The sequence below is a fragment of the Polistes fuscatus genome, unplaced genomic scaffold (genome assembly GCF_010416935.1).
Source record: "Polistes fuscatus isolate 324 unplaced genomic scaffold, CU_Pfus_HIC Scaffold6, whole genome shotgun sequence".
NCBI classification, from domain to species: Eukaryota; Metazoa; Arthropoda; class Insecta; order Hymenoptera; family Vespidae; genus Polistes; species Polistes fuscatus.
In genome coordinates, this window is record NW_025113140.1 from 5,230,299 (window position 1) to 5,250,236 (window position 19,938).

The following is a 19,938-nucleotide window of genomic DNA, read 5'->3' on the forward strand; positions in this document are numbered from 1 at the left end:
TTGATTCGATAAAAAGACAACCTTTTTTTATTTTGTGTCTGCCATGTTCAACAAATTTATGCTGTCACAATCATTGACATTTATTTTTATCGAATTGTATGCTTTGCCATTTTTTTCCACCCTTTCAACTCTCTTTTCCTTTCTTTTTTTTCTTTTTATTTTTGCGATGACATTATGAATGATAATTTAAAATAAGCCATAAGAAATTTTTGAAAACATAACTCCAAAGGGCTCCTGCAATAACAGCAAATTTATTATAAAGCTCATTTGATTCTATACAAGATCGTAGATGAGTATAAAAGAAAAAAAAGAAGAACAAAAAAAATATAGACATAAAAATCTCTCATTCTATCACAAATGCGAAGGTAGCAATATAATTCTGTTGAATCGAAAATAAAATGAATAATGATGATGAATCTTGTAAAATGAAAAGGGCGAAGAGAACAATGAGACGAGATTTAAATTGTATGAGGGTAAAAAGAGATAAGAATAAAGCATGATTTTAATTTAATTAGAATTTGTCCTTTGAAGTCATCTTTGGCTTTGCAAAATTGAAAAGCGTTGTGGAAGGATGGAGGGATGATATATAAATATTCCTGTTTAATAAGTAAAAGGAACGTTTCAATGCAGGAATAATATTAATAGCATCGCATAAGTATATGAAGAATTTAGAAATGAGACTCGTTTTAATAGAATATATTTAGTAAAATTTTCGAATGACAGTTTTTGAATTTCAGATCGGAAAAGAAGATTGTACAATCCGAACAGAACAAATTTTATCCGCAGAATATAATACATTTTCCTACATATACGTATACTAAACCTACAAGTACTGTAGGATTACGTATGCATGTAAGTTTATATATCTTAAATCTGATCATAGGTAACATTATCATAAAATTCACATTAAATTCAGAAGAGTGACATACGAGCGATAATATTCAAGATTTATTTGCTGTCGTCGTTGAACGGTTCACATCATTTTGCTACATCTTGACAGTTACAGGAACGAACGATGTCGTTCGAATTCTCCTAAAGTTACTACGATCAAAAATGAAAGAAAGAAAGAAAGCAAAAAAAAGGGAGGACTCTTTCCATCGACCATCGGAGAACAACGACCTAATTTATTTTCGACGTTGGTAATTCATTCGATTTTTTTCTAACTTGTATGAACTTCGCGTCGAGGAAAAAACTTTCCGATACGATTGATTTTCAATCGCTAAACGTTAAAGTTAATCTTACGCGATTATTGATGGTGCATTTATTTTGAAAATTGTTTACCAAACGAAGAAAACAGAAAAGAGAAGAAAAGAAAAGAAAAGAAAAGAAAAGAAAGGAAAGGAAAGGAAGAAAAATTAACAGACAAGAATGATAAATGAAAATGTAAATTTGTTGATGGAATGAAATACAAAGAAAGAAACAGAAAAAGGAAAAAAATAAAAGGCAAATTTGTAGGTCGTCAACGTTTCTTCGTGGCAATCGTGTTTTTTAAATCATTATAATACGCGTTGTAGATTTAAACAGTATCCATACGATAACGTAATTATAGCTGTTTATCAAAATATTTGCATATATCGCTAGACACGTTATACCAACCGACCACTATTTTCAGATTTACCAAGCAGGATAAGTTGAAACATAGTGCCAACTACTGTTCTTTTCCATGGAGACGCTTATAGACCACGACTATCGATTTTTCTAAGTGCCCTGTGCTTTCTCTTTCATAGTTCAAGTTGGTATTAAGGAGAATAGTTCTATTCTACCATAATACAATTATTTCTCTTATATAAAATATAAAAATATGTGTATGTGTGTGTGTGTTGATAAATCTGACACTGTACTAAATAAAAAAAAAAAGACAGACGAAATTAATTTTGTGATTCTTCTTTACAATTCAATTCTATTTAAAATAAATCATAAAATATATTTAATTTTCAAAATATTAGTCTTTTGTCTTAATTATAGATTTATGCGCATATACAGGGTGTCCCAAGATTTATTGATTTAACTACAAGAACATATTCTACAATTAGGGAAACAAGAAGAAAAAAAATGATGTTCGATTGCAAACGTACTATATATTAAAAAGTTATAAACGAATGAAATGGAAAACAATAAATCAATTAACCATTTAAAAGAAAAATATTTAAAATACGATGAGCTTTATATTCAGTATTAGTAAAAATTTTTGAGGAAGATTTTTCAGTGAATAAATAAAATAATATCGGTAAAATAATATTTATTATAAATAAATAAAATAATTAATGGTGGTATGATATTGTTTCTCTATACAAAGAAGTAGTTAGTAGTTGATTAATGTATAAATATAATATAATGGAGGTATTATCGTGCAAGGTAAGGGACCTGATCTTAAAAGGGATTATCGTTTCTTAGCGAGAATCAAAGCCAAGATGCATCTCGTTATCATCGTATCCAATCATGAATTAATAGAGCGAGAAAGACGATCGTTAAGGGGAAACAATATACATGTATATTGTCCCATAAGTCGGACAATGTACGAAATACATAAAAAGTATTTTATATAATATAAAAGAAGTGCAGTTTACTTACGTATAAGAAACCTGAAAAGTTCCGAGTCTAGCGTGTTCAAAAGTTCAGAGCCTATCATGCAAAGGGATGCAAATTTTGATCATGATTTTTGAAAGGTTTCGTCAAGATTTGTTCATACTAACACAGAACAAATGGAAGTAATACGTATAGGAGGGGGTTGAAAAGTTCTGAGTCCAATTTGTGGTGGACTATAATAGAATGACCTATTTTATATATATTTACATATATTCCGATATATCGTTATATCTTCAACTTATTCTTCTAGTTTCAAACGTAAACGTAAGAAGAAGTTAAAAGAAGCAAGAAGAAAATGTAAAGGAGAAACGAAAAAGTCTTTTTAACGCGTTGCAATTTCAACTTCCGTTTACTTTGACAGTAGAAAGGAGAGCTCTCGGTCTCCCACACGATTCTCGTTTAATTATCTTACTCTCTAACAGTTCTCAAAGGAATAAGAAACTGGCAAAGAAAATTTATTAACCCAATCAAATAATCAAAAACTAAAATTATACGCTAGTGACACGGGATTCCTGTAATTTTCTAAATTCTTCAATTTATTTCTGCATCATATTTCTGATTTTGAATACTTTTTAGATTCATTTTGAACAGTCCAAAAATTATGATTCGTTGAATTATAAACAATCAAATATTTCAATACAAAATATTACTTATATTTTCTTAATCAAATGATAGATACGCAATGAAAAATCGGCTATAGAAATAATATCGACAATATTTCGACACCTGTTAATTCTAATTTCGAATAGCACGATAAAAAAATAAATGTTAGAATCTCAAAACCCAAAACCCAATGATTCGAGACATACGCATTCACCAGATAACAATTCCTAATTTACACATAACAACAAAATTGAATATTAAACTAATAAGTAACATTTTGTCTAAGAGAAAATTTCTAAAATCGAAAACTCAAATATAATAAAATATCTACGAATAACATAAAACCTAATCAAAATTCAAACGATTTCGTATATCCTAATAAACAAATAAATTCAACATAAAGAACTCCAATAGACAGTTATTTCAATTGGTCTTTCAATTACTTATTGGTGTTCGAAGCAAGTTCATTTAGGAAAAGGTCAAAATGCATAACGTTAACAACCCGCATATAATCACTACGGCATTTGACGAGAACGACAACTACGACCACGACTACGACCACGACTACTACGACAACGACGACGACGACAGTCAGGAGACAGGAGGACGTTGACGACGACGCGTTAGGAATTTAATAGAGCAAGGTGAGTATTTGCGAGAATGTAAACGTCGAGGTTGTGTCGCGTACCGTAATACGTTTCAAACCGGGTATCGACATAACGCAATTCCCACGGAAGTTGCGAACACGCTCGTCGAGTCACTCGATATGTAAAAACGTATTAGGCGTGAATGCACGCGTCTCTGACCGATCGACAGACCCCCCCTCCCTCCCCCCTACCCTTTATCGCCGACACCTCTCTCTCTCTCTCTCTCTCTTTAACGTTTAACACGTTCACTTCTGTCGGTACGTTACGTCGCTTTCTCGGTGCAACGATTTCGACGTGACAAGAAGATTGAGTCCTTCTCACCCTTCCCGTTAACATTATAAACGCTTCGTCACGATCCTACATCTACGCTTTCCTATTACTCTACGAATATATCCCAGTCATGTTTCCAAATTAGATTACATTCTTTTTATATTCTATTTAAACGGTGGTATTTTGTTTTTTTTTTTGTAGAAAAATCATGTTTCTATCATTTGCCAATATATAATGTGAATTATTTTTTATTTAATATTAAATTTACCGAGGTTTATGTATATCTACTTCTATCAGGTTGGATCAAGTGATGCGTGGTATTCAAAAAATTCATATATTATAATATATTTTACGATGTATGTATAGCAAAAAACAAAAAAATATATATATATCACATTTATGCAAGAAGAATTTCTTGATCAATTTAATCTTATAAGAAATTTAGACCAAAATTATACAACCCTGTGTGCCAACGTTTAATATTGTAATAAAAACACGAAGAAATAATTTTTTACAAAAAAAGAAAACAAATTTCGACAATACGATAAAAATGATTTTTCAATTATCGACAAAAATTCAGTGTTAAAAAAACGTTACATTTATTATTGTTTGGGTCGGTTTATGGGAGAAGATGAATAAATTAAAATATAAAAAGAGATAGGAGAAAACTGAAAAGAAAAGAAATGAATGAGTGGTGCCCTTTCTTGGAAAGAAAAGCCCTTTAATGTTTGAATGCGTGGGCGTTGAGGTCGTCTTGGCAGCTTCCTTCGTTTCAGACTCGAGGCGATCGTGCGACGGAAGTGCTATGGCACCGTCAAGAGGATGTCACAATTAATGCTGACCGGGCCTCGTTAGCACGTTTCCTTTTTCCCTGACTCATCTCGATGGAAGTCATCGCATCGAGGAAACGGAGATGGACATCGTCCAGAAGCTGAGAATAGGAAGTAAAACACTATGAAACCATACGCGCACGAAATAGAATGCGAAAAATACCGATAAACAATCTTATTCTTACGTATTATCCTTTTTTCTTGGAGAGGGGTGGGTAGTGGTGATATAATAATCACGATAATTGTTGAGTTAAGAAAAAGTTGTAGTAATTATAGTCTGTTGGTTGTATTAAAGAATATATTTAAAGTAATTATGCGATGTTTTTATTAAATACGATTTTCTATAAAATCAATTGAAATTCAATGTGATCGGTAAATATTATTTCATTTTTTTTTATGTTTTTTTATATTTTATGTTTATTATGTTTATGAGAAAATGAAAACTAGTATATGAAATAATTAGTTTATGTTTTTATATTTTTATTAGTTTATGTTTTAATAATTAGTTTATATTTTTTTTTATGTTTAGTATAAGAAAATGAAAATGATTAATTATGCAGCATTCCAATTCTTTGATTTAAAATGTATTATAAAATAGAATTTATAATTTGTCCAAAAAATATGATTCAAATAATTACGAATCTTATTTTTCTCTCTCGGGAATATTAAACTAGCTGAAGCTTCTTAAATTCCATGCATCATTTTTATGACAACATTTTCATTTTAAACGATCAATATGCAATCAATTATTAAAAATTAACTATTAAAAAAGCAAAAAAGAAAAAGCAACATATGATAGATGATAATGGAAAAAAGACATCAACAAGGAAATGATTAGTTAAAAAAAAACCGAAAAAAAGAACAGCACTTTTTAGACTATATTATAAGATTGAATTCAAGAATTCAAACAAAAACAGGACTAACAATAAAAACATCAACAACATAACGATCAGTTAAAGTTTTTTAATCTTCGAACAAACTGGAACAAGTTTTTTTCTACGATCTATGGAATAATTTAACACACACGAACTTATTTAATCGAAATATTTCAATCATTTAAGGCAACAGAAACAAATTCATCGGATATTATCGATCCTTGTCTATTTCTAATTTTCTCCCCTAGTTAGTTTCCTCTTTCTCGTCCTTCGAAATGATGAATTAATATTTGACATGTTTCCTGTCTGTCGAAATTCATCGAGATAACCAAATACATTGATTTACACAAATAAATTAAATTTTATCATTGAATTGTTTCCTATTCCGTTATTAACACAGATTAAAAAAGGATTTAGCAATGGTAACATGATAGAGTCGGAATTCCGGTTAAAATGAATTTCTGTACTGCGTTCGATAGACAACAAAAAGAAATCAATGAATAATGAAATACGAATTTTGTGTTTTTCAAAATTGTTCGATTCAACGATATAAAATATCCGAGTTGAAAGTGTATCGAAGCGTAAAAAGTACCTTGTACACTCGTTTGCAATAAATGTGTATGGAAAACGCATTGATGCGGCCTAGAATTTATTCATCCTTATAAATGGAGCGCGAAAGTGTGAATATATTTTAATTTTTAAAAATAAAAATAAAATAAAATATATAAAAAATATTCGTACAGATCCGAGATACTTCGATCGATTTATCTACACCTTTCTCGTTCTCTTATACTTATTATCACTGACTGTTCAGTTCTTCAAAACAAAAAAATAAATAAATAAAGTAAGAAAGGGGAAAAACAATGATTGGAACTCGTAAAAACTGCCAATTGCGATTCATAGAAATATACGATATTTTAACTTATCCAATAGTTTTTAAATAAAATTAGTCTCTTAAGTCTAATTAATACGAAGCTTACTGTCCGATCGGAAAGATATCGACTTATAATGATTAATACTATTCATTAGGATCAATAAAGTGTCCGTTTCAACGGGTTTTAAGTTTCTAAATCATATTTTAAATATATCAATAATTTTGTACAATAAATTAAACAAATTCCCACCCTTGTAGAAGTCTATTATCATACAATCATATAATCATACAGATGACGTTGTCCTTTGATAGTCCTTGGTCTTCCGGTCAGCTATTTTCTCATTCTTGCATCAGGTTGTTGCATAACTGCATTATCCAATTAATTACAGGTTTTTGGTAAAAAATGTTTGATAAGAAATATCCACAGTCGTAGCACTCACTGTTTTATTAAAAAATATTCGCGAAAATAAAATCGGCAACGCACTTATCAAATTATCGAACTTCATTTTAACATCATCGTGACTTCTCTCGTTTTTTAACGATGTTGTAATTAATAATATTTCAATAATTAATTGCGTCAGATGTACTTCGTTTTATATACGATGCTCGCATATACACGTATACATATATATACACATCAATCTCAGTACACAGTATACACACACTCGCGCGCATATGCTTATCAATTGCATAGCAAGAAAATGCAATATACACGCATACGCGAAATAAATTGAATATTTTTCTAATATCGTTCTTACATCTTCCGACGTTCCAAGAAAACTAACAATGAATTTGAAAACAACTACTCAATATATTCGACGGATATCGAATTATTTTCCGAATAAACACGAAGGTCAATGTGTTTACAAGTTCGACGATGAAATTTTTAATAGAATAAAAGTAAAAACATTGAAATATATAAACACCGTTTGAAAAGTGTGGAATGCCAGTTTAACTTTTCTTTCCCCTTCTCTTCTCAATCGTCATTATTTTCTTTAAAATATTTATTCTATATTATTTATCTTCTCATGTACACATTCCTAAGATACAATATTAAACAATTTCGATCTGATATTTTAATAGATGAAAATCATCAATTTGAAGTCATCACTGGGCAGGAACGTTAAAATAAATGTATTTTAGTCTAAAAAATCGGAAATACTCAGAGTATTCTTACTTATACAGAGTATAAGTTAAACGTACCGTTCTCTTCGAAATCCATAATTAAAATGTTTCATTTTCCTTTATGAAAGTCCAATTAAATTTTATCTATTTATTTTTATTTATATGACTTTTCGAAACAATACCTTAATAATATATTCTGCGAATTTTTATGCAATTGAATATATTGTATGTTGCAGATGTTTCGCATATTCCTGATAGATATTTTTGCATATGATTTGCATATTTTTTATACATTTTTATTGCACAACAATCGACCGATGAACAAAAAAAAAATAAAAATATATATGCCTGTAGTAATTAGTATATAATTGTAAGATATAAATACGATGAACAAACCGGAGCAGAAAAAAACGATAGAATTAATATCCCGTAAAGCTTTATTTTGATTGGTTTACATTAATCGCGCGATTATCACCGTTTCTAATATATTTACTGTAATGTTTTGTTATATTACATTTTGTTTAGATTATTTTTGATAATTGGAAAATTCATTCTTTATTTCATTGATTTATTATAACATATTAAACGTATTTTATTATAAATTATTTCATAAATATCTTATCATTCTTAAATTATAATATATTTCATTATAAATTATTTTGCGAATATTTTATATTTCGAATTTGATTTTATTATATGATACATACGTAAAATTAGAAAAAATTATTTGTATTATTATACATAAAATATTATTTCTTTCCGAAGAAGGATATTTCGAAAAAGAAAAACAGGACGTTAATTCATAAAAAAGAAAGTTCCTATATCGATGAGTTAAAAATATCGGAGGGTGAAGAGAGAGAAAGAGAGGAGAGAGTGAGAGAGAGAGAGAGAGAAAGAGAGAGATTGGTTTTCTGTTGGCTCAGCGAATCGCATTAATCGAGTTACTTGCATCGACTTGATTGTTCATTATCAGATGATACGCGGAGCGAGGTAAGGTCATCCGGTCGAAGGCTAATTAAATACAACGTCTTCTCGATTGATACCAAAGTATCATCCCGAGTTATACGATCGGTTTACATCCTATCTATCGTTTGAAGAAAAAAATAAAAGGAAAACGTTTCTATATGAAAATTGAAATAACAAATAAATTTTCTGTTTAGACAGGAATTACTATTAGTTGTAGTCAATTGAGAAGAAACAAAATTGCGATATGTTTTAGAACCAATCGTTTGTAAACGTTCAATATTTCTCGTATCAAATGATTCAATTATATTAGAAAAATCGTAACGGAAAAATAAATTCGCAAACTCTCTTTCAGAGATAAAACATATATTCTAATGTATGAAAACACTACTTAAATGTCATAAAACCAATCTACGTTGTCAGTATATTGCTTTCTACCAACTATGATAAAGTTTTTTAATAAACGTGCATCATAAAATTCAGGATTTGATTCGTACGTTTGAAAAATGTTTAGACGTTTATACGAAGCCTTAAGATTATTCGTATTTTATCATTTTTTCGATTTTCTTGAATGGCAAGTTTCGTAGGATGCCTTTAAAGTTTTGGTGTAAGACAGGAACGTTTTCAAATTTATGAAAGGCAAGATCTTTAATGGAAGTTGTTGGAGATATGGAGTGTGAAAGGATGTTGTAGACAGTAGACTTTTTCAGATTATCTTTCGATCCACTCTCTCTCTCTCTCTCTCTCTTTCTCTCTCTTTTTCTCTTTTCGCGATCTCCCTGGAGAGATTTTTTTCCTTCAGAGTCAGAAACTTATTGACGAAGATATAACGAAAATGGTGTCTCTTCAAAGTCCTTTCTTTAATATCGGTAATGGTGTCTTCGATAAAATCAAAAAAAAATACAGACAAACTTAAGAAAATATCGACAGATATCGTAATGGTTGATAAATAATATTTCATACATTATTTAATATTTATGTAATAATAATAATAATAATATACAACGTTCGCGTATATCAGAGGAAATGAAAAGGTTAGGGTGGTTCCGTTCTATTCATCCACCCATCGACTCCTAGTCGAGAACGTTGCGGCTTGCGGCTGCACGCTTGCAGTTGCGGTGAAGTTTTAGTCGAGCTAATTACGCATCAATATCGAATATTGAAAACATATTTTTTGTTTACATCGACAAAACGTGAATATAATATTTACGTAAGTTAATATTACATATGTATATACAAATAAACTTGGTGAATTTTTTTAAAATATTCTTTTTTTTTTTTGCAAAAATTACACGATTCGTTACGTTGTTTTAATGATCATCTATCTATTGGCCTGAATATGAGGAATTGGTAAAAGAAATTTTGAAAATGTTAGGAAGTTAGAAGGAACAAATTTTGACATTGATTCGTAATTTCGTAAACACTTCTGCTGTTACACATCAAAGTTATCAGAATATTTTTTAATTAAGTTAAAACTAGTCAATATAAAAAACCAATAAATTCATTACCCCCTGTGTATTGTTTGTAATAACTAAGAATAAGAAAAGAGAGAAGAAAATATTTCGACCGATAGATAATTCGTGAACACCTGTTAGGTTAACCAATGGTTTGTTACAGAGAATGGAACATGAAGGAGATGGATGCGAGTTGGTAGTAGAAGCGAGGCTGCCGTTGTCACTGATGCCACCTAGTTGGTCATCGTCGTCGTCGTCGTTATCGTCGTCGTCGTCGTCATCGTCGTCGTCGTCGTCGTCGTCGTCGTTTAGTGTAATCAGGATCCTCGTTAATTCAACGGAAGCAGCAGCAGCAGCAACAGAAACAGAAGAAGAAGAAGAAGAAGTTGATCAGGATCGGTCATTTTCAATACCGAATTGGTTGGAATCTTTTTTGGAATTGTTAGAATTTAATTTAGAGAAGAGGTTGACGAGAGTGATCGGTGGTGGCCGTGGTGCTGCCGCCGGGCCGGCGATGCGACGATGAGCTCGTCGAGGGTGTTAGTATCACCACCACCACCACCACCACCACCACTACCACCACCACCATCACCATCACCATCATCACCATCACTATCATTATCAGCACTATTATTACCATCTCCAACAACACCAACAGGAGTAAGAACAACAACAGCAGCAGCAGCAACAGCAACAGCAGCAGCAACACTTAACGTTTGTTTTTACCTGGCACCCTTCGATCATTGTCATCGTTGCCGGAGAAGGTTTCGCCTACCAGAAAAATTAACGATTGTTAAGACCTGGAGGAGGAGGAAAGGGAAGAGAAGGAGAAAGAAGGCGGAGGAGGAGCAGGACGACGACGAGGAAAGAGCCGGTGCTGGACCGACGTTGACCCTGAGGACTACGACGAGGACGAGGACGAAGACTACGTCGATTACTACGACGTTTCTTCCATTCGTCCTTCGGCCATGGACCTCGAGACGAGGAACGGCACCGGCAACAATGATGACCAACACCATGAGTACACCAATATTTACTTTCTCGTCGGAGAACGCAGAGAAACGGCCACCTATCGTTCTGACCAGGTCACGGACATGGAGCTGAAGGGTATGTTTTCCTACTTCAAACCTAATTCAACTGTACTTCATATTTTCATTCTCATTTTTTATCCACATTAACCACTTTATTTTCAATTTCATTCTAAAACAACTTGGTCGACTGCTGCAGAAATGTTAAAGACAACAGAACCGGTAAACTCGAGAAATATCTTGTCGTTTTTATGACTTAAAGTGATATTTTTGTCGACTTCTATTATAGGTTATGTTTTCTCCGAAATTATTGGATTTTTCTGATATACAACTCTTCAGGTTATCGGTTAAATTGGCGAAAATTTAATAGCAAATTGTAGGAACCAATTCCATTGGTTTGAAGAATAGTTCTTCTCTCGCTATTCAGAAACGTCTTTTTGGTTTTATATTACGTATATTACTCGTACATGTACATATATGTATATGTAAATCCTAGGAGAGTTCTTGAATATACCTGCAATGTTACGTTTTCACATACTTCACTCTTGCACCTGACCTATCGACCGCTGTACTTCTCTCCCACTCTCTCTTTCTTTTCTTATCTACAATATTTTTAAAATATTTAACAAATTCTTCGGCCAAGATTTTATCAATGAATTAATTAATTTTAAGACAATCGTTGAAAAATTAAAACTGCAAATAAATGTTTAGCATCTATACTAACAATTAGTTCACACCTGACTTTTCACGATGATTCAACGATTCGTTAAATGCTAAAGAAACCAAACATATGAACCATTATTACAATTTGATTTCTATTAAGCTAATAAGATTATTGTATTAATTATAATCTCGCATTCGAATTATATAATATTATATGAATTAAATATTTTCGTACAATGGACAAAATAATTGAAACTTAGTTAACAGATTGTTTTAACAAATGTGGCAATAATCGATGAATATATTTTGGTCAAAATTAACTAAATTTTGTCTGCAAACGTTATTTCTTCTCACCTGTATCTTATCAAGTGAGGGGTTTATTTAATTAAGGTATTTTTAGATTGTAAGAGGTATTAAAAAAAAAGAAGAACAAGAAAAAAGAGAAAAATTTAAAAAGATTATGACAGTTGCGTCAAGGCATGTAAAATTGAAAAGACTGAAAACGACTTTGACGGGTTGGAAAGTTCTCGTTTCAACGTTGTTATCGATCTTCTCTTCAGCCTCGCTTCGCATCGTGGCGCGTCCATCGCTCGTTTACGAGAATAACTATTCCTTTCTCTCTTTTATAGGTGGAACAGATAAAGATAGAATATTACATTAACAATAAAATTAATCATAATTAATGTGTACCTTTCTTTACCAAGCCAATCAAAATGACTGTTCATGGATAAAATGTAAAAAGATAACAGAACATTTACTACAATTTTCTATTCAAATCAATTCCAACATAAATAAAATATTGTTAATTCTTTCATTACGGACGCCGTATATATACGATACGGTATACGAATACTAGTAATTTTCATACACTAAATTTAAATTATACAATACTTTGATAGGGGTGAATGCCGAATGATAAAACGTTCGAATATTTGATCTTCAGTTATGGTTTATGCAATTAATAATTTTGTTAATGAATATTTTGCATTTGACCTTGATTTTATCATATTTTTATTGTCACGTAGTTCATCATTTTAAATGAATTAAGGTTTTCAAATTAATCATAAAAAAAGAAAAAAATTCGTAGGATTTGGTTAAGTTTTAGCAGAAACTGTTGGAAATTAAGACCTCGATTGTGGATTAAAAAAAAAACAATTTACTAATGCAGTTACAGCTCAATGTGGGTTTCGCGATTTTCATTTTTAATCTAATTGCGAATTAAAATCCGTTATTATAACGAACGAATATAAAATAATTCGAGAAGTTGCAGAAAAATTTTAATATCGGTTATTTAAATTAATGAAGTTTGTAAAACACTGAAATTTTTTATGCACCAATCTAACAATAATAAGTCAATAGTTGTAGGAATATTTTTCCATACAAATTTTCCAGAAATTCTATTTAAAAGAACCAAACCATCTGCGATTAAAAATGAATCGACAAAACAATGGGATACACGTTTTTGCAATAACAAAATTTCTTTTTCCATTTTTACTATCGAAATTCGATTCGTCGGTTAAATCGATTTTCGAAATATTGGATACAGTTGTCGAAGAAAATAAATGGTCAATGTCATGGAAATTTGTCTGAAAATTCTTGAAAAAGGTTGTCGATAATTTGTTAACATTCGATTTCCGGCTAATGCAAGGCTCTCACACTTTCGTTGGACTTCGTTTTCCAGAACCACATGCGCATAACAAATTTAGCAATCTCTGAAAAGTGGCCACCACGTCTGGACTACGTTTTCAATTGCGTCTGCGCAAAATACCAATAGCCAGTTGCATATATGTATTATAAATTCCTAACTAAAAGGATAATCAAAAATTGCATCTAGATCGAATATCTTCAATTAATTCGAATCATTTAAATAGAAAGTAATTAGTAATATTTATAATTATTTTTTTTGTTTTTTTCATTTAGTTTTCTTTATTTCTTGTTATCTTAATGTTAATCAATTTTTTTAAAAAAGCACGAAAAAAGCTTTATCCAACGCTAAGAAATATTCATCGTTAATATAGAAAGTAATTATATTTCTTGCTCGGTCAACGTTAAGAGTCACTATTCATAATTTATAAAACACCCAACCCTGACACGATAAAGTTAATTTTTACTTTCCCTTTATTATTTTCTCTTCCTCTTCTTTTACTTTCTTTTTTTTTCTTTCTTTCTTTATATATATATATATATACTTTGCCCTCGTCGTTTTTCGTTTTTCATTTAAAAGCGAGAGAATAATGTATTTCCTCTTCTATCTCCCCACTACATCGAAAATATTAAATAAAAGCCACCTTGGGTTTTTTTAAAAAAGATATCTTATTATAAGATAAAAAAAGAAAAAGAAAAAAACGAAAGGAGTATAAAATATTTAGCTTCGGAAAAGTTTAGTTTCTAACTTCTTGGAAATTCGAGAGATTTCGTGGATATTTCGATTGGTAGTTCTGTTCAATGAGGAGGATTAATGAATTTCCAAGAAGTTGGTAACGAAGAAGAGCCCGGGAGAACGCTTTAACGTAGACTGGTGTTGCTTGTATGCGTAGTCGTATTCGATCGATATTTACCGCCACCTACTATTTACTTCACCCTAGTATTACCATTTATTGCATGAGCTAACCGTATAAATACGCATATATACGGGATACGCGAATGGTTGCGAAAGCGTACCGATAAAAAGAACATAGGTAACTATTCAAAGTGCATACCATTCAAATGAAAAATTATGTCCCCTGTGACCGAGTACATGATCGCTGAAACTTTCATCGAGTGCAATCGATTGAAACAGTCTTCATTCTATTTTAGATTACTAACTATCTTTAATACATTGATTAGGATTCAAAATCAATGTATAAGTATCATTCGAATTATTCTTTTTTATGTTTATTAGGTAATTACGCTTTTTTAAGGTAGGAATTAAAGCACAGACTATCGACATTCAAGTTTTCTAAAGTCAAAGTTGTTCAAGTTGAAACGAGAAAGTTTTCTCAGTTAGTTTAAGGACTACTTTCTTAACACTGCAACTACTAAACCAATCAAAATAACTCAGCTTCCAAAGTTAAGTCAATTTACATTTATTTTATTTTATTTTTATTGTAATTAATACAGTGAAACTTCTTTCAGTATCCCAACGTTTTACTATTTGCAGGGTTGATTATCTCAATTTTTATTTCAACCATGAAAATTACTGGTATTTTACTGTAGAATCGGTGAAAAAATTGAGGATATTGGAGGTTTTACTGCATTTTTCTTTATGATTTCATTTTAAATTAATCTTAATTAGGTTGGTAATTCATTGACAAAGATTTCTTTGACCAAAATCAAATAAAAATCTTAACAAATCCTAATTAAATTAAAAATAAATAATAATTGCAATTATTTACCTCACAAACCTAATAACAGTAGAATTATCCGACAATTTATTGTATGACGTTAATCAACAGCAACCGATGTGATTTCGAATGAATGTAAATTGAGTTGGTGGTTCATTGACAAAGATTTGCTTAATCGCAATCAAATAAAAATCTTAAAAAATCCAAATTAAATTAAAAATAAATAATAATTGCAATTATTTACCTCACAAACCTAATAACAATGGAACCTCAATTATCCTACGATTTATCGTATAATGTTGATTAAGTTGATGGTTCATTGGCAAGGATCTGAATAACCACGATCAAATAAAAAATCTAGAAAAAAGAATCAGAGTTAAATTAAAAACAAATATTAATTGCTGTTCATTATCTCAGAAACCTAAAATAACAGTAGAACCTCAACTATCCTATTATTTATTGTATGATGTTAATCGAATAATAATCGATGTGATTTCGAATGAATGTTGATTAAGTTGATAGTTCATTGGCAAGGATCGAATCGACCGTGATGGAAACTCGCGAGGCGATACATTCCGAGTACAATGGCTTCCTGCACCTCGTCCCAATGATATTGGCCTCAACAAAATAATGAATAAATTGAGCGTGGGTCAGAATAAAAATATAATCGTCCGCCGTACGTTCATGATTCACGTTTCATTATCCTATTAGAGCCAATGGACGACGGGTAGCAGAAGATGGACTCTCCTCTTCCTTCCTCTTGCAGCTTCTGCATCTCCCTTTCTCTTTCTCTCACTGTCACTCACTCTCACTCTCACATATACTTACTTACTCTTTCTCTCTCTCTCTCTCTCTCTCTTTCTTTTTCTCTTCTATCTGTCGTGGACGCGTTTATTCTTCGTCGGAGGAACATTGAGAGAGTAAGATTCGGTCGGTCGTAAAAATCGTGCTGAGAGACGATCGTTCGCGTACTTTCGATCACCGAGTCGGCAACGTTCTCATAAACAACGCTTTCAAAAAGTTCCAACCTAAGTGCGAGAAAATCACATTGACATTACAGTACCCTGCATATGAGATTTGTCTTCGTTGAATTTGATTTAATATATTTTTAATCTTTCACATTTTTTTTATTTTTATTTTTTATTTTAATTTTAATTCGTTAAAAAAGAACAAATTAGATGGAAGTGGGTGCGATGTGTAAATTTATACTTTTATGATTGCTTTCTATTACTTTTCTTTTTTTTCTGTTATTTTTTTTTCCTTCTTTCTTTTTTATGTCGATTCGTGTTTGAATTTTGAAGTAAACGTCTCGAAAGTATATATTGTAAGGTTGGAAAAGATCAAAGATCGTCTAACGCGTCACGACTAAAAATACGATAACTGTATTTAAGAATTAAATAACATGACTTTCTCCCTTATGATTGTAGAAGCTAGCCGCTCCTAGTTTTCGAATCAATTAGAACAGTTTACTTGACAAACGATGAACCCACTCGATGCCGATGTGTTTACTCGGGCAAAGTTATGGTCGTACAAACTTACGACACACACACACACACAAACACACACACACACCAACAATGAGAAGACACGAAAGCTCATTTTAACATTATAAGCATTTTTAAACCTAACTCGAGAGAATATCTTTGCTCGATTTGTATAATCGTAAATATAACACGTAATTTTAGTTTTTATTTAGTTGTTATATTTTATTGTTATATTTTTTAGTTCGACTAGAAAAAGAAAAAGAAATGAAAAAGATCTTACGAATAGTCTGCTTGCCAGCTGTCCGATTTTTTACCCTCGTAAGCTCGCTTTTTGTTTATTCTCGTAAGCTCGTCACGTTTGCAAATCCCAAGAGGTAACCCAACCTCTGTGAAAGGGGTGGAAACTTATTTCAAATACGGAAACTCGTTTGTTCTCTCTTTATCTCTCTCCTTCTCTTTCTATATATCTCTATCTCTTTCTTTTTCTGTGTGTGTGTGTGTGTGTGTTTCTCTTTTGCCATGTGGTCGGTGTTCTGACCGTAGAATTCATTCAAATAGAATCATTCCTTCCATCCACGTCGTTTCAACATTTTCCTTTGTAAAATCAAGTCTTGCCTTTGTTATCAAGGTTACGAATAAACTTTTATCAGCTTAGAATCATCTAGTTATATATTAACTTTATCACTAACTTTTCATATTTTTCATATCAATTTTAATTCTCATTAGTTATATTTTAAATAATAGAAGATAACGTTGAGAATTTTTTTTTCCTTTTTTTTTTTTAAGATTTTTCCATTGAAAGAGACCATTTGACACAGGTGTGAAAGTAAAAAAGTGAAAGAACTTTATAAATGATCCCCGTGAAAGCTACGATACACATGATAGGATTCTCAAGAAAACCCATTTTTCATTCCTCCATGAAATACTCGAGTATCTGCTTTTGATATCCATAAGCAAGCACACGTATACACCCATACGTAACGTATCAAATCGTTCGAAAAGTAATTTCGTTTTTTCAATGATAAATAAAAGAAGATTTTATCGTATTTAGAATTCAAATTATTTTCGATGATCGTGGATAGGTCGAATTTAATAAATTCAAATTCTGAATTGTTGTTTATCGCTTTATTATGTAAAAATCAGCAATCCACAGTTTCTTCATTTTGCTATCATCTCGTTTAACTGGACGACACGAACGTGGTGCATTTTTTAAATCGAAATTATCAGAAGGAAATTTTGAATCATGACGGATCGAAATACATGAAGGTTCTAAATCACGTCTGAAATGTCTTTTCTTCTAGAATTTCAAAAGATTTTATCGAGTAAACGCGACAAACGAAATCTTTGTACGAAAAATTACTTTTTGAACAATCCAATATATTGAAAGGATCTAAAAAAGAATCGGCAGATCATCGTCAACCCTATTCTATCCTATTTTCGTCCTTTTCTTTCTATTTCATAGAAGAAAAAAAACCATCATTACTACTTCTCTTTTATTTTCATCTTACGTCAGCAAATTCTATGACCTTTACTTAGTCTTTAACGATTGGGTTTTTTTTCGTTATTTGCTTTCTGGTATCTTATAAAAAACACGATTGGTGAATTAATTGATTGATGATTTTGTGTCTGTTAACGTTGTAACGTTACTTGACCATTTTATCTTATAAAATAAAAAGATTAATGGATTATATATATATAATTTAGTTGAATATTTTGTTTATTAATGGTTTTTGATACTTTTTGCTTTCGTTAATTTTCATTTATCAAGTTAGTCCGTAAAATAAAAAAAAATTGCTAGATCAATTGATCAAATGTTTGTGTTCGTTAACATTTCTCGACAAACTGTTTGTCGCTGTCAACGTTATTCGATCAAAATATTTTGTTTTTTTAAAGAAAATAAAAGATCGTTGGATTAATGGTCGGTAATTTTGTGTTAATTAATGTTTCAGAACTCTTTAGAAGCGCTGCAGAGGCTGGTCCTCTGGATATCGTGAAGCTTCGTAAGGGAGATAAGCTCCTGAATATTTCCTGTCATCTACCTGCCAACACTCCCGACACGCCCTATGTTCTTCAGGTAAAAGCAACATTCTTATTGTCATTCATATTTATAAATATTCAACTTTGTTTGAAATCTATATGAATCCTTACACCCAATTCTACTTCATTTTTTTTCAATCCTTGTAACGAATGAATACAAACAAACGTATATTCGTGTATTAACATACGAGTATTGAGTTAGATGGTCGAAGTAATCCAGGTTGCATCATACAATTCGATTCATGCATTATTCGTTAAGATATAATCCGATTTGATAACAACAGATTGGTAAATGCGTAGATCGGTTTTGTACAATTACAAATTGTTCAATGGTCCACGAATAGGCGATTATTGATAGAAACAAATGAGAACGTTTCTACTATAACAGCTTAACAGTATTGTTCTCTGATAATAATAAGTTCATAGATTTGAATTCAAATCCATTAATAATTGAATGTAATTCTGCTTAAGCATAATTATACTTAATGAAAACAAGGAATGAACAGTAGAAAATGAAGAAGGGTGACTTAGAATGGGGTTGAGGTGAGAGTGGGTGGATTGTTGAAGTAATCGAGGTAGAGAATTTATATCGAACCGTTTGAAAGAAATGTAGTGAATCGTGAAACGTGAAATATTCTCTCTTCTTCTTCTTGAAAAGAAAAAAAGAAAAAAAAAAGGAAGAAGAAAAGAATAGAGAAAAGAATGGAAAGACAGGGGGTAGAGGAGGACGGGAGGGGGGAGGAGGAGTATAATAAAGGTTGGAAAGGAAAGAAGCGTTCAATGTATGAAAGGTAAAAAAGGAAAGGAAAGAAAGGAGAAGAAGAGTGTGTCGTAGTAAGTGGAGGGATATTATTCAAGGTCGTCGGAGCTCACCCCGCCTCTTTGGGGATGATGGAGCTGGAAGTTGTACGGACACTCGAGAGCCGCGTGGCAAGCCTCGAGCGGGAACTGCGCGAGCACCAGCAGGCTATTTGCGCTTCACCACCGTTGGCACTTCGGGAACTTAAGAGTCAGGTCGACAGTTTCAAGAACAAGCTCGAGACCACCGAGCATCTCAGTTGGCTAGGTAAGTACGTCAAAGATGAGATATCCCTACTACCGAACTCTTTCACCTTCGATCCCACTTTTGTATCCTTCGTTCTTACAACTACACAACTATTATATTTTACCCCACTA

General features: G+C 31.6%; 1 protein-coding gene across 2 annotated transcripts in view; it reads left to right on the forward strand.

The window, feature by feature from the left end:
• LOC122523492 overlaps positions 1–19,938 on the forward strand; it is an 88,719-nt gene that overhangs the window by 58,083 nt on the left and 10,698 nt on the right. Inside the window, exons 4-6 of one of the 2 annotated variants that reach the window (XM_043645262.1) lie at positions 10,391–11,334; positions 18,675–18,799; positions 19,621–19,828. In XM_043645262.1, coding sequence (XP_043501197.1) covers positions 11,196–11,334; positions 18,675–18,799; positions 19,621–19,828 — 472 coding nt within the window. In that variant the 5' untranslated portion in view covers positions 10,391–11,195. The remainder of the gene's footprint in view (positions 1–10,390; positions 11,335–18,674; positions 18,800–19,620; positions 19,829–19,938) is intronic. The other variant, XM_043645263.1, reaches the window with a different exon arrangement.